The 14,265-nt window shown below is 33.3% G+C and overlaps 1 protein-coding gene across 1 annotated transcript; it reads right to left on the reverse strand.

The window, feature by feature from the left end:
* Positions 1-10,892: 10,892 nt before the first annotated feature.
* On the reverse strand, positions 10,893-13,569 carry LOC149553162 (phospholipase A1-Igamma1, chloroplastic-like). Its single transcript, XM_089789845.1, has 2 exons — positions 12,402-13,569; positions 10,893-11,743 (listed from the first exon to the last, which is right to left on the reverse strand). Exons 1-2 carry the CDS (start codon positions 12,880-12,882, stop codon positions 10,959-10,961), a joined length of 1,266 nt encoding a protein of 421 aa, XP_089645971.1. The 5' UTR covers positions 12,883-13,569; the 3' UTR covers positions 10,893-10,958.
* Between the last annotated feature and the right edge of the window lie 696 nt (positions 13,570-14,265).

Here is a 14,265-nt window from a genome sequence, read left to right on the forward strand (position 1 = left end):
AAACTTATGATCACATCTAAGGAGCATTATGTTAGGTATACTATACTCCAATTCTTAGATCTAGCTCACTTCAATTACATGCGATTATTTCAATGCAAGGATAGTTGTAAACATGCAAAAAAATTTACATGTTGAAAAATTAGAGATTTATAGTCACAATCATTTCATCAATAGTAGGTCACTCCAACCAAATTACTCCTCCCACTTTTGCCTAAAATTTTGTTTGCAAGTTAACTACAATACCTACTACCAAGGTCTATTTTTGGTTTTTGTATATCAACTTCTTGTTTTGGTATGAAGTCATATTTTTACCTCATCTTGACCTAGCTTCTTTGTTTAACTCCTACATTGGCATAATCACCTTTCAACTACCCCATGAAAGATTCTTAAATTCACCTTGTACCCAAGAATCCTTGAGCCAAGTGGATCCTTTTCCTTGCAAAGTAATTTAAGAAAAAATATGCCCAAGCTTCCTAGTTTGGCCATGCAAAGTAGTCAACCCTATTTGAAAATAAGATAAATGGTTTTAACATTATAGAAATTATCACACTAATTACAATATGGTAGAATGTATTATGAATATATATTAAATAAACATAAAATACCTCAATGGGAAATTTTCATGTTAATTTTTAATGTTTGTAACAATAAATTGGGTTATAAACATTTCAATTGAATAAAATTGCATGATAATTTACTAAGTATGTTTGTGTTCACATTATCCTTAAGATCAAGAAAACATAGATTGGTGTAAAAATTACATCATTATAAAACGAAGTAAGAAAAAATAAATTAATTCAATAATCATACACTAAAAGAGGATCTTTGCATTGGGAGGGATATGTGTGATAAAAGATGATTAAAAAATTCTTTGGAAAGAAGATATCATGATAATTACTGATAATTTTTTAAAACCACGAAATAATAAAATCAAGAAATTTATAAATTGTAAAGCATTAAGGAGATTAAAATGATACACAATTTAATATATATTTTTTGATCGGTAAAAGGCCGTAGCCATATTATTTATATTGATTAAACATAAAATTTATAATGTCTCCATTCAATTGGACACTAGTAGGAAAGAATGGAGAAGAAAACGTCTAGTCTTGCTTGGGACTATTGTCCTATACACTTTTACATCATAAAAGGGGCATACCCCAGTTCACAAGTTCTATAGAATTATCATTACTTTACAACGATGTACATGTATTCATTTTTGTACTATTGTTTTGACTCCATTTAAAACTTGAAAGGTTTTACTTTTATTATTATTTCATGTGTACTTCTTGGTGAAATTTGAGCTCTTGGTTGATTTTTGCTTAACTCGGTATCTCCTTTGATTTGAATTCCCTTAGCTTTGATGTTGTTACATTATTCGTGGTCTACTTCCATATTTGAAAGAAAGGATATGCTCCCTTCCTGCAGGCACTAGCATGATACCTCTTTAAAGCATTAGTATTAAGAGAAAATAATTTTATTTAGCAACCTTTTGTGCCTAGTTGATATGAATAATCTTACTTAGGTATCAAAATTTGTGTTTGAGTTTTATTAAAATAATATAAACTACACTTAAGCATGTCCACATTTCATGATTCTTTGCTGAGTTTAAATTGTTAATATGATTCTTACTATTTATTTGTTTTAAAATTCTAAAAATTTCAATTTAATTTATCTGTACAAATTAGTTATGAGCAAGTGCTAGCTTTATAATGCAATTCGTTTATGTGATTGATTGAACATACGCTACAATGATAACTATAAATTTTATGACTGAAATATCAGGGATATGCAGTAGCCATGCCAGACAACCAATAATGAATGCAATCAATGATCCTAGCTTAATCACCAAATTAGTTTGAATAAAGAAAAAATGGAGACAACATAAAAGAATACCCAACTGTTACTGTAGTGGCAAGAAAAAGATAGGATCCAAATCAGCGATCAACATGAATGCGCAAAGGAAGACTAAACCCATCAATGAATAAAATCCAAGGATGCAAAGGAAAAGGCAAGACCATACCAAATCTGAGATAAAAGTTGATATATTACTATATTCAAAAGATCATATATGATGACATGTACAAAACCTTATAAGCTGAAAGCCAAATAGGAATATACAAAGTGAATCTTGAGCAAAATTGTCGAGAAGCCAAACAATGGGAAAACAAGATGAGAAAGATAAAAAGTAGAGGACAAGCTACCCAAAAAGGTAAAACACTAAGAAGATAAAGCCATGAAACAAGCATAACTGTTGGAATAGAGACCTAAAGAACCACTCTGGAAGCTCAAAACATAGAAGGGAGCGAGCCTAGCAAAAGAAGCCACCAAAGAAGGACAATCGAGAGAAAATGGAGTTAATCTCCCAAAATTTCCTCCATCATGTAGTACCATTTCATGCCCCTCTAGTTGTTAGGGAAGACTTCAACTGGATTATCATAAACATTCAACTCGCTTCTTTTGGGGATGCAAAGGTCATCATCAATTTTACCTAAGATAACATCTAGTTCACAGAGAAAGGAAACTTTAAAAATAGCCTTGCAAAAATCCCCAAGCGTCATTTTATCCCTATCCATGTGCAAAATGGTAGCAATAAACATAGCCACTATGTCAGAGTTATGGTCGGGCCTATCAGCTAAAGTAGAAAATTCCTTTCCCAGTATGATCTTGATGGCTCAATGAACTAGATGGTCCTTGGATTTGACCATCTTGCTAATTCTGAGGACATACATCTCCCCCCAAAATGCCATCTCTCTATGGCCAAGCTTCATCCTAATCGATGTGTCCAACCTATAGACTTGAAAATTAAAAATCTCAAAAGGATCACTATCAAACCCATACAGGACATGGCAATCTCAATTGCAAATTCATAGACTAAACAGTTAATGTTCTTAAATACAAGGGGCATCACCATTAGGGATATCTTCCCTTGGGGAGCTCGTGCCAAAAATTCAGAAGATCTTACAACAAGATATTTGTAATGATCATTGTATTGATATGTCCTATACCAAGTGCATTGTCCATTATTCAGGAGTTTGCAGGAAATAGGGTACAAAAAAATTAACTGAGAGAGATCAGTAGAACATGTGGAAAAACTGTCAAAATTTGGAAAGGGAGTCACGAGTTTATTAAGTCCCTCCTATCTTACTTACCAATAAGTGTCTAAATTTGATGATTACACATAATAATTATTGCACATCCACTCTAGATGGTGGATCCACAAAAATGACTATTTAAAAGTTAAAAAATTGGGTGAGTTTGGGCTAGAGTTGTCCTAAAGTGTTGCATAATTGACCAATTATTGCACTGATGAATATTCATCAGAATTGTAGATAGTAAAATTTTGGTCATCAGCTCCGAAGTTTTCTAAGACATCTACTATTTTGTTTCCTTCCCTATATATATGTTGAAACCCAATCTCTTCAAATTTGTTCACCATGCTTAGTGCCATTTCGAGTTTTGAGTTTAATGACTAATTTGGCATGCTTCTTTTTCAGAGCGCATTAAGAATGATTTGTGAGTCTCCTACTATAATTAGTTTTTTAATTCCTACTTCTAAGCTCAATCGAAGCCCTTCTGAGAGTGCTTCCAATTCAGCCAAGTTATTAGTTATCCTCCCTAGTGGTTTAGCCTATTTGAGGATCCATTTGTCTAAGTTGGTGATGTAGCATCCTAAACCAGCTAAACCTGGGTTTCCCCTGGAAGCACCATCAAAATTTACCTTTGCCCAAACTAACGATGGGGGTAACCATTTACAATTCTCTTGGGCTTATTTATTATTTTTGGTGTAGGCACTAGGAGAGTTGATTGGATTTTTCCAATTCTTTTTTGTTAGTGCATCCCATTCTGAGAAAAATCCTTCTTCCTTAGTGTGATTTCTCAGATGATTATTTATAACTTCTTTGATGCTAGTTTCTACTTTGTTTAGGAAAGATTTAAGTTGCAATTCCTCATTGTTGAAGATTCTCCTATTTCTTTCCTTCGAAATCTCCCATAAGAGGATAGATGGAGAAGTTTTCCAAAAGTTGTTATAGATTTTGGATTGTCCATCTTTTGGCCATCTTTTAAGATGTTCCTAGAGGTTGGAATGGAGAGATGAAGACCAGTTCAATTTCTCACATAGCTAATACCAGCATGGTTTAGCAAAGTTGCATTGATAGAGAAGATGATTTACCATCTCTAATGCCTTCTTACATAAAGGAAATCTCGAAGGCCCTTCAAAACCTATTTTGGTAAATCGATCTACTATGAGAATTTTGTCTTGGGATGCTACCCACAAAAAAATCCCCGCTTTGGGGAGACATGTAGGGTCCCAACAAAGAGCAAGGGGGATTTCAATTTGCTCCTTCTTTGGGAATTAATGATAAGATCATAGCCTAATTTAACCTTGTAGATTCCTTCCTTTGAAGCCCCCCATATTAATTTGTCACAACGATCAATCTGTTTCATCGATCTTTGACCAATATACTTCTTAAACTGAAGTTTTTCTTGTTCCATTAACTCAGTGTTTTCTACTATCTTCCATTTCCATATTTCTTTTTGGTTTTTTATTTCTTTGTATTTGTAGTCTTTAACAAATTTTCTCCACTAATTTATCAATTTGAGTTTTAAGGAATCTGAGAGAGAAGCAGGACTGGGATGGGGAAGCCCTTTACAAGAATTTTCCCAGAATAATGCTTCTTTCCCCCTTCCTCTATACCACATTAGATAATTAATGATTAGAGGTCTACAATGTAGTATGAAGTTTTAGGTGTTCCACCCTTGTAGAGGATTAATAGTGTGAAAAAGAGAAATAGTGTCATTGGTGTTGAGATATTTATGATATAATATTTTTGTCCATTTATCATCTTTATTTGTATACATTTTCCATACTAATTTGGCTCTAAAGGATTCATTCTGCCAACTGAGATTTTTAATTCCTATCCCTCCTTGATTCTTAGGTTTACAAGTATTATCACATTTGATTAACACTTGTTTTTTCTTCTCTTTTGTCCCTTTCTAGAAGAAATCCCTAAATTTCTTGTCTATTTTGTGTTTGATACCTTTAGGTAGTGAGAGACATGAAATGTGATATGAAGGTATTACGGATAATACAGATTTGATCTTAGTTACTAGACCTGCCTTGGTGATCAACCATCTGCTTTTCTAGTTATTAGTTTTCTTTTCAAGTTTTTCAATAATGGGTTCTCAGGTCTTCCCATTCTTGGACACTTGCTCTAATTGGATTCCTAGATACTTGCAAGGGAAGATACCTTTCCTATATCCCATTGTTTGAAAAATGTTATTTTCCATATCTTTTTTGGTGTTTAAGAAGAGTTTTTTTGATTTTTCCTCATTTGCCTTTTCTCTTGACGTTCTCATATTGGTAGCTATGATTTCTTTGTACTTTCTAGCTTTGTCTAGATTACTAATTCTTGTTGTTATTGTATCATCAACAAATTGGTGGTGTGTGATATTGCTGATCTCTTTAGTAACATATACTCCTATTTTTATGTCCCTTCGAAAGGTTTCTACCACAATGATGAAAAGAAAAGGTGAGATTGGATCCCCTTGCTTGATTCCTCTAGATAAGCTGAACAATCCCTCCAGTGTTCCATTGATAAGAATAGAAAATTTCAACATTGAGATGCAATTATAAATTAGGTTAATCCATTGCTGTGAGAAGCCAAGGGCTTCTATTATTTTGCAGAGGAATTGCCAATCTACTTTGTCATAGGCTTTCTAAATATCTAATTTCATAATCATGCATACTGACTTATGGGTTTGAACTGAGTGTATTAATTCTTGAATGATAATTATACCATCCAAAATGGATCTATTGGGTATAAAGCCAATTTTCTCCTCCCTGATTAATTTGGGGAGGACTAGCTTAATCCTATTTGTTATTGTTTTAGATAAAATTTTATAAATGGTATTACATAGAGCAATAGGTGGAAGTCTCAGGGTTTCATGTGTTTGTTTTTCTTGGTAATAAGTGAGATGAAGGGATTATTGATTTTTGCTAATAGAGAACCTAAGTTCTCATTGCTTCTATGGTAGCACATAAATCTTCTCCTAGTATATGCTAGCATTTTTGGAAAAAAAAATCTTGAAAGTTGTTAGGTCCAGGAGACTTATCGGGATTCATACTGAATAAGGCATTTTTAATTTCTTCTTTTGTGAATGCTTTGTTTAGCATCTTATTATCCTCTTCAGTGATTAGTTTCGGTATAGATTCTAGCATCAAATTTTGAGCTTTGAGATTTGAGTGCTCATAGTTGTTTACAATGTTTACATAATAATTTACAAAGTTTTTTGCCATTTGTGTTGGTTCATCTATAATAGAGCCTATACTATTCTTGCATTTCGATATTTTGTTGACATTTCTATTCCTGATTATGTTGTTATGGAAAAATTTAGTTTTGCTATCTCCTTCTTGAAGCCACATTTCTCATAACTTTTGTCTCCAAAATATTTTTCTTTGTTCAAGATGTCTTTATGTTTGTGCGTAAATTCTTTTTCTTTTTCAAATTTATCATTTCCATTCCATGTTCGATGATAATTTTATTTAGATTTTCTAGTTCTTCTTCTATCTCTATTTTTTCTTTAAATATGTTTTAAAAGTATTTTTTGTTCCATTTTAAGATATTTTGTTTTAGTATTTTAATTTTGGAGACAAAGCAAAACATCTTGGACCCCTTCACTTCTCCTTCTAGCGACCATTTGTTAATGTTTTTCATGAAAATTTCATCCATAAACCATATTTTTCACATTTGAACAGATTTCTAGTTGGTTTATGGGGTTCAAAGATTTCAAGGCTGACAAGGAAGAGATCAAAGCCGACATAAGGCAAAATTGATGATTGAATTGAAAAGTCAAAGGTCTATGAATTCTCTTTGAATATAAATCTATCTAGTATTTCTACTATTTGACAGAAGTCCCTTCTCCTATTGAACCATGTATACTGGTCGTTTGTAGGAGGATTGTCTATAAGATTATCTTGTTGTATCCATTCTTTAAAATACAACATAGTTTGTGTTATTTTTTGTGAACCCCCTCTTTTATCTTTTAAGTCTAGGATGGCATTGAAATCTCCTCCCATCCATACATTCTCTACTTGGATGAGATTAATGAAATTGTTGATTTCATTCCAGAGATTTTCTTTTTTGTCATTTGTACTAGACCATAAACATTTATAATTATGATATTTGCTTTATGATTTTTGACTCTTCCCTTGATCCAACTTTTGTTTACTAACATTTCTTCAACTTCTACTTTCCGCGGATCCTAGATCAAACCTATTCCCCCTGAAGCTCCCTCTGATTCTTTTTATAGAGTCTTCCAAGTACCCAATGTTTTTAGTAAGTTTCTCACCTTCTTGTTTGCTTACTTTGGTTTCCTATATCATTATTAGTTCTGATTTAAACAAGGTAAGATTACGCTTAAGTAAGTACTTCTTGTTAGGGGAATTTAGTCCCCTAACATTTCGTGATGTTATCTTCATTGTTCAGTGAGAAGGGTCTTCCCCTTCTTGCCTTTCAAAGTGTCCTATATTTTTCTTTGATTTTCTGCTTTCCCAATTTCTGCCCTTGACTCTGCTAGAGATTTTCTACCTCCCTTCTTTTTTTTGGTTCCCCACATCTTGGTACAATAATCCCTTCTATAGTTAGGGCTATCCCTAATTTTTCCTTATTGGTTTGTGCTTGTTGGTTGACATTGGTACCTATTTCTTCATTATTGTCCATTTCTTCCAATCTAACTTCTTGCAATAATCCTTCCTAAATGTTTCTCACCTCCTCTTACATTGTTATCTCTACCTTAGCCATTTTTCTACTCATATTTTCATTTTTTAGATTTTTGTCCTTCCTCTAATAGATCCATTACTCCAAATTCTTCACAAAATTCTTTTGTGAGCCTCTCTTCATTGTCAGTATTATCCATATTCCCAAGGTTGTCTGACCAAATTTGGTTCAATAAGGTTGCTACTTCCCTACGTGCTTCATTAAGTCCCTTTTGTTGAAAGTTTGTTGTTTCAATTCCACAATCAAAGGTTACTATTTTTGGTGTCACAAGTTGCTTAGAGTTTGATGAGTTTGGCTCTAATTGAGGACTCTTTCCTGATGATGAAAATGGATTCCTTTCATTCTCTAGACTTTGCTAGAATTTATGTTTATGTTTGTTGAGATATTTAGGGCTCTGTTGTAAACATTTTTTTCCCTTTCTACAGTGTGCTTTTCCTTTCTGGTTCTTTTATCTTATGTCCATTTTTAGTTTTCTAGTCCTTGATTAATGTTCCTTCACCAGCTTTTGCATTCTTATCTTTTATCAAAGAGAGAGATCCGATGTTTGGAGTTTTAAGTGCCTCATTATCCTTGGCAGGGATTGTATGCTCTTTGCTTAATTCCATGGGTACTTTGTTGCCAATTTGTTTCTCTTGATTTCTATCCATTTCTCTTTCTTGGAATGTGCCCAAACTATGCTCATTATTTTGAAATGAAAGGTTGTTAAAACCTACTCCTTTCTCTTTCTTTTCCCTTTTCATATTATTTGCATAGTCTGGATCTTCCATGTTATCTTTTTTATGAAGTGAGTGTGCCTTTTCCCAAAGTTCTATCCAATCCACAATATCATTATGAATAAGGATAAACTCTTTTATTAGTTGACTGTATGTTTTCAGATTTTCTTTTATGTCCTCAAATGAAATATTGTGTTCTACACATTTTTCAAATATTTGGATCTTTTTAATTCCCTCCTCATGCTTAGAGCCTATTAGTCTAAGACTCTTCTCCAAGTTTTGATTACTAATTTCTTCCCTGCTGACCCTATTGTCTTTTGATACTTTGTCTAGGATAGGTTTATTTGGAAGTTTGATATTTTTCCCTAATCCCCTGATTTCCTCGCTATCTTAAATTTATCCTTCTTCTATAAACTATCTTTCTTGAATGATCATACTCTGTAATATGGACTCCTTTCTACTGTGTTGTCCCAAATGTTCACCTTCCATTGTGGTAGCTTTTAAAGGTTCCTCAATGTTTGCTTCACTCTGTTTTTTGATTAATTTTTAAAGATTTGTATATCTCTTTATAGGTATAAATTTGCATTTTGATGGGTCTATTGACAATGGATTATTAACCAGAGACATGTCTCTAATTTGTCCTTCATATTTTTCATATTGCAAATCTTAGATTGATCTATTTTTTATACTTCTAATGCATCCATTCACTTCATTTTCTAAATTTAAGTTAACTAGTATTTTTCTTAAACTATAGTTCTTTTTATCCATATCTATTCCTATAGGATTTCCTAGATTTGAGCCTATTTTTACCAGAGTTTAATAATGCAGTATCTCCATTGGAATGTTTTTTATTATTAACCTTTTTGGGAGTCTAAGTTAATGAATTGATGCCTCGGTGAAATAAGGTGACCATTTAATAAAATTAATCAAAAAATCTTTAAAGAAGCACGATGTAGTGGACGGAAATTCTTTTCTAGCTAGTTTAGGGTTGCAATGGATGTATAATAATCTATTAGATAGAGGGAGTATACTTACCTATTCCAGATTGAATGTTTGAAACAAATCCCCCAAACTTTCTTCTCTATCTTCCAGAGCATCCCAATATGCCTACAATCCTTTCTTTTGACTTTCATGTCATTTTCCTTCCAGGATTTCATTGTTGATGATAATAGTATTTTTTAATTCTGATTTGTAAGTGCTAGATGCTTTTTGGCTAGGATTTTTGTGAGATGATGAAGGTTTTTTTCAATGCAGTGGCAGATACGATTTAGAGGCGATATGTGTGGTTTAGGCTTATCTATAGTTTCCTTGTTGATGAGTTTCTGAAAGATGATGTGGTTCAGGTATGATTTAAACGGCACTAGCTTTATATAGGGACCCTAAAGAGTAGAAGTAGGGAACCTCCACTGTTTAGGGTTTAATCCTATAGGTATATTATTAGCTTCCTAAATAATTACTAGTTTATGGTGATCCGGGTTAGGCTTTTGAGGGTGTCTAGATCTGTTTCCTCTATAATATGATTAAAATTTGGGGAAGGATTGAGATGAAGAAAGCCTAATTTGATTATGAAACTTGTTACCTTGATTGATTTTGGCAGTCTCAGCTTGGTTATTTGGGCCAGAACCACTTATTCCTAACTGTTTTTGTGTTTTATTTCCTCTAGTTATGTTCATCTACTTTCATCGTGTATTTTCTTTGTCTGGAGCCTTTGAGTTTTGATCAATATCTATCCTATGATTTTTGTTTCACACTGTTTTCCAACCAGTGCTCTGATCAATAAGTGAATTTGCTATTGGTTTTGTCGTCCTCTGCTTTAGGATTTCTTTTCTCGTTTCATCGTGCAGCTTCATAAATGTGGTGAAACTGTTGTTGCTGTCTATCGAGACTAATTTCAACTGTTCAATGCATGGAGTTGTCCGTTGTTCATAATTTTGATTGTTTCACGGAGCTTCGAAATGCTTAGTTGTATGTAGTGTAAACTGGGGTTTTAAGGAAGAACAATTTGCTTTCTACTTATTCATAGTCTCGAACTTGTTAAGCAGAGCCATCTTTTTAATTTTTTTAGATGTAGACTTGACAATTTAATATTTTAATAAGATAATGAAATCAATTTTAACAAGTATAATTCTTATGTTTTTCATGTCAATCTCATTTTATTTCTCTTTATCATGTGGAAGATTAATTTAAATTTAGGCTTTCTTGATGCATTCTTCTTCAAACTTTTATGTTGTATCTTACTTAAATTTAATATATGATTTAAAATACTTTCTTATTGTATGTTGTATCTTAAAATTTTAGTTATGTTATGTATGAAATCCGTTGAAAAATAAAACAAACTATAGAATGTATTTAAATATTATATCATTAAAAAATAATCAAATATTTTCTAAAATTAAAATTAACATTATAATGCAAAAATTTAAAACCATTTTGTATTGTATGGAGAATATAAATTGTACAAGATTCAATCACCTTGAGAAGTATCATCATCACTATCTTCTTCTCTATTCCTTTGAGACCATCTACCCTCTTCATTCTTCACTAATCCTTTATTAGCTTCTTGCCACCAAGAAGGTGGAATGAAGAGATTATCAACCAATAAATCACAATACTTATTAACAAGAGCAGGGTCTCTTCCACTAGAACAAAAGGGCTTTCCTTCTCCACCATACCCATCTAAAAGATGTAAATATACTTCTAAACTATGATGAAAAATAGGGTTCCTAGTATGCTTTAGGCAGGGAGAGGACTCACTATCCACAAATATCTCCATGCCTACATGATAATAAAATAAAGGGATCCAGTCCAAAACATACTTAAAAAAATTAAGTAATTGAATGTTCTCATTTAGCATTATACCGGGGACCCTCGTAACCATGTCATTAACATTAACTATACGAAGTACCTTTATGTTAAGGGAATTGATCCTATCTACGAAGATCTTGTTCCCTACTCTAGGGCACCCAAAGGCATATACTGTTATAGAAATATGGCATTCTAAGTTGGCCACCATGAGACCAATGTCATAAGCAGACAATAGGGCAAGGGCTGCACCCAAACTATGACCACATAAGGTTATGGACAACTCCTCATTTTTATGTTCTTCAAGAAGTCTCTTTACCTCTGCAAGCACAAGCTCTCGAGCACTTCTATGATTATGCTTAGCATTCTTAATCTCACTAGTGTACACATTAAGGAAACCGCTTTCCACCATTACCTGTTCACTATCCTCTTCTTCATCCTCAAATCCTGTCATTCAATACAATAATATTTTTCTTAGAACAATATGTAACTTTATAGGAATATGTATCTGTATAAAATAATATTAGATAAAAATGCACTTAATTTATAAGCATTCATGAATGGAAAAACAATCATCAAAACAAAATATTTATCACATGGAAGCATATTTTCTTGTACTTAAATTTACTTTTTGATGATTTTGCAAGTTTTAGTGACAGGTAAAACGAGAGTATTGGTGGAAGATATAAATGAGTTTCAAGATCTCAATTCAATTGCTTAGAAGCTAGTGTCAATTTAAGGTTTGAAAACTTGTTAATGGGGTGATGTTTTTGATAAGATGGTTCCTTAAAAAAAATATTCATCAACATTAGATAATATCAACCACAATCCTTGGCTAATTTTGATTAATAGATACACTCCTAAGACAAAACAAACTTAAAATAAGAGATTCTTCTTATACCTCTTAGCTTATGCACCATCGAACCGAAAAATATAAAATTAATAATTAATAGATTATAGAAATCTATTAACATCAACATTTTAGATCGCACTAAATAATCCATTGCCATAATGCTTTAAACTCTCTCTCAACTATAATGTCAACTAATGACATAAAATAAATATAAATCCTAGAAATTTATTAGCCCCAAAGATGGATATATACCTGTGGGTACAAGCCAATTGTGAAGGTCCTCAACCCATTCCAAGGAGGTTTCACTACCTCTCCATGCGACCACAATGTCTCTTCTACCAATTCTCTCAATCAACTCTTTATCATTCACAACACCAATAAACCCCATCCAAGTAGACTCGCTCTTCCATGTGACCGGGGCTAAGCACCTCAGAAAATACCTAGGCAAATGTACATGCGTGCAGGCATATACGTATTTTGTGACTTCGTATCCGTAGGAGGGCACCCCTTCCTGGCGAAACAATTCCTTCAGACCGTATCTACACCTGCCGTAGTTTTTGGAATACGCGTTACAATCGAAATAATCGTAGCAGAGCTGTGCAAATTCTCCATACTTGATGACCTCTTTCTTCAGAATGGGATTGAATGGATTCAGCAGTCCTTCCCAGTTGTTCGCCCCCTGGATTTCCCTCCACATGACCGCCAGGTTATCTGCTTTTTTCCCTTCTTCCATTTCTCTCTGATGCGCACCTTGGAATTGTATATGAAATCGGTGGTCAAGATGAGATTTTGTGAATTTGTATGAGTGATCTTAAAGGAGAGGCATTTTTATATTGCGTGCGATTAGCAAGTTGGGGGTTTAAGATTCTCTTAAACGTATGGTCCCGTCTTTTATTGGTTTAACATGTTGAGAATTGAAGAAACACAGGCTGAATGATGTTCACGGGACTCGAACTGCTGACCAGATGCCCGGGTTAACATGCTGAAAAATGAAGAAACCCGGGCTGAATGTTGTTTAAGGGATTCGAACTGCTGACCACATATCTGGGCTAAAACGCTGAAAAATGCAAAAGCGCGGGCTTATTGATGTTCGCGAGAGTCGAACTGGCGACCAAGTGTCTGCTCTGTTTAGACATGGAATGCCCACATGAACAGATGGTCTAAAAAGAATGAGGAAATTCTGTTGGGTTTTATGAATAAAAACAAAAGATTCTTGCTGAATATCTTTGGAAGTGGCAAGAATCCTGGAATCCAAGTGATTGTGAGCGAGCTTCTTGTGTTAAGAAACGAGGCAATTAATGGTATTTTCTCTGGTTGGGTAGTGAAATTTCAGTTACTCTCAACTAAACGTTTCCAGATATATCTCGTGAAAGTGGGCAATTTACTCTCATTTGAACGTTTCCAGATGTATCTTGTGAAAGTGGGGAAATTAAAAGCAACAAAACTTGAATGGATGGTAAAGATAATGTAAATCGTATCTTCAATTTATGTCAATCGTATGCTTAAAATGGTAACTATTGATAATTACATCTATAATGATAAAAAGAAGTGTAGAAAGTTGATTTAATAATGCAAATGTAATGTTTAGTTTTAAACGTGAAGCTTTTAAAACCAACCTATGGATAGAATTTGTAAGTATAATGGGTTGTTTATAATTACTGGCTTCTATTTGTTTGTATTATTGTATGTTTAGTGTTGTTATTGATGGTAACTAATTGGTTGCATTAATGTCACTTATTTTGTGATTAAGACACTACTAAAGTGGTGTATGTTGTGGGTGTTGATTGTACATGGAGAGTTGAGTTGTGTATGAAAGAGTATCTGATGTTCGATATGCAATAAAGAGTATTTAAAGGTCAACTAATATTTTGATGATTGATGGTGATGCTAAGTTTGTATAAGAGATATGCAGAAGGTGCAAGTATGAGAACCTATGATATGCAGGGAATTGTATTTGAGGACCTTATGAGAGAATGCTCTACATTGTTATGCATAAGATGATGGTGGCTCACTTCTTCACAGAAGTACAAAATAAATCAAATGAGACACCACATGCAATAATATGCCTTCATGAAACATTTGTTTCCATTGTCCTCTTATCTTCAAGATCTTGTTG

This window comes from Cupressus sempervirens, chromosome 6, assembly GCF_028749045.1.
Source record: "Cupressus sempervirens isolate cs-2001-9-10 chromosome 6, ASM2874904v1, whole genome shotgun sequence".
In the NCBI taxonomy this organism is placed as follows: Eukaryota; Viridiplantae; Streptophyta; class Pinopsida; order Cupressales; family Cupressaceae; genus Cupressus; species Cupressus sempervirens.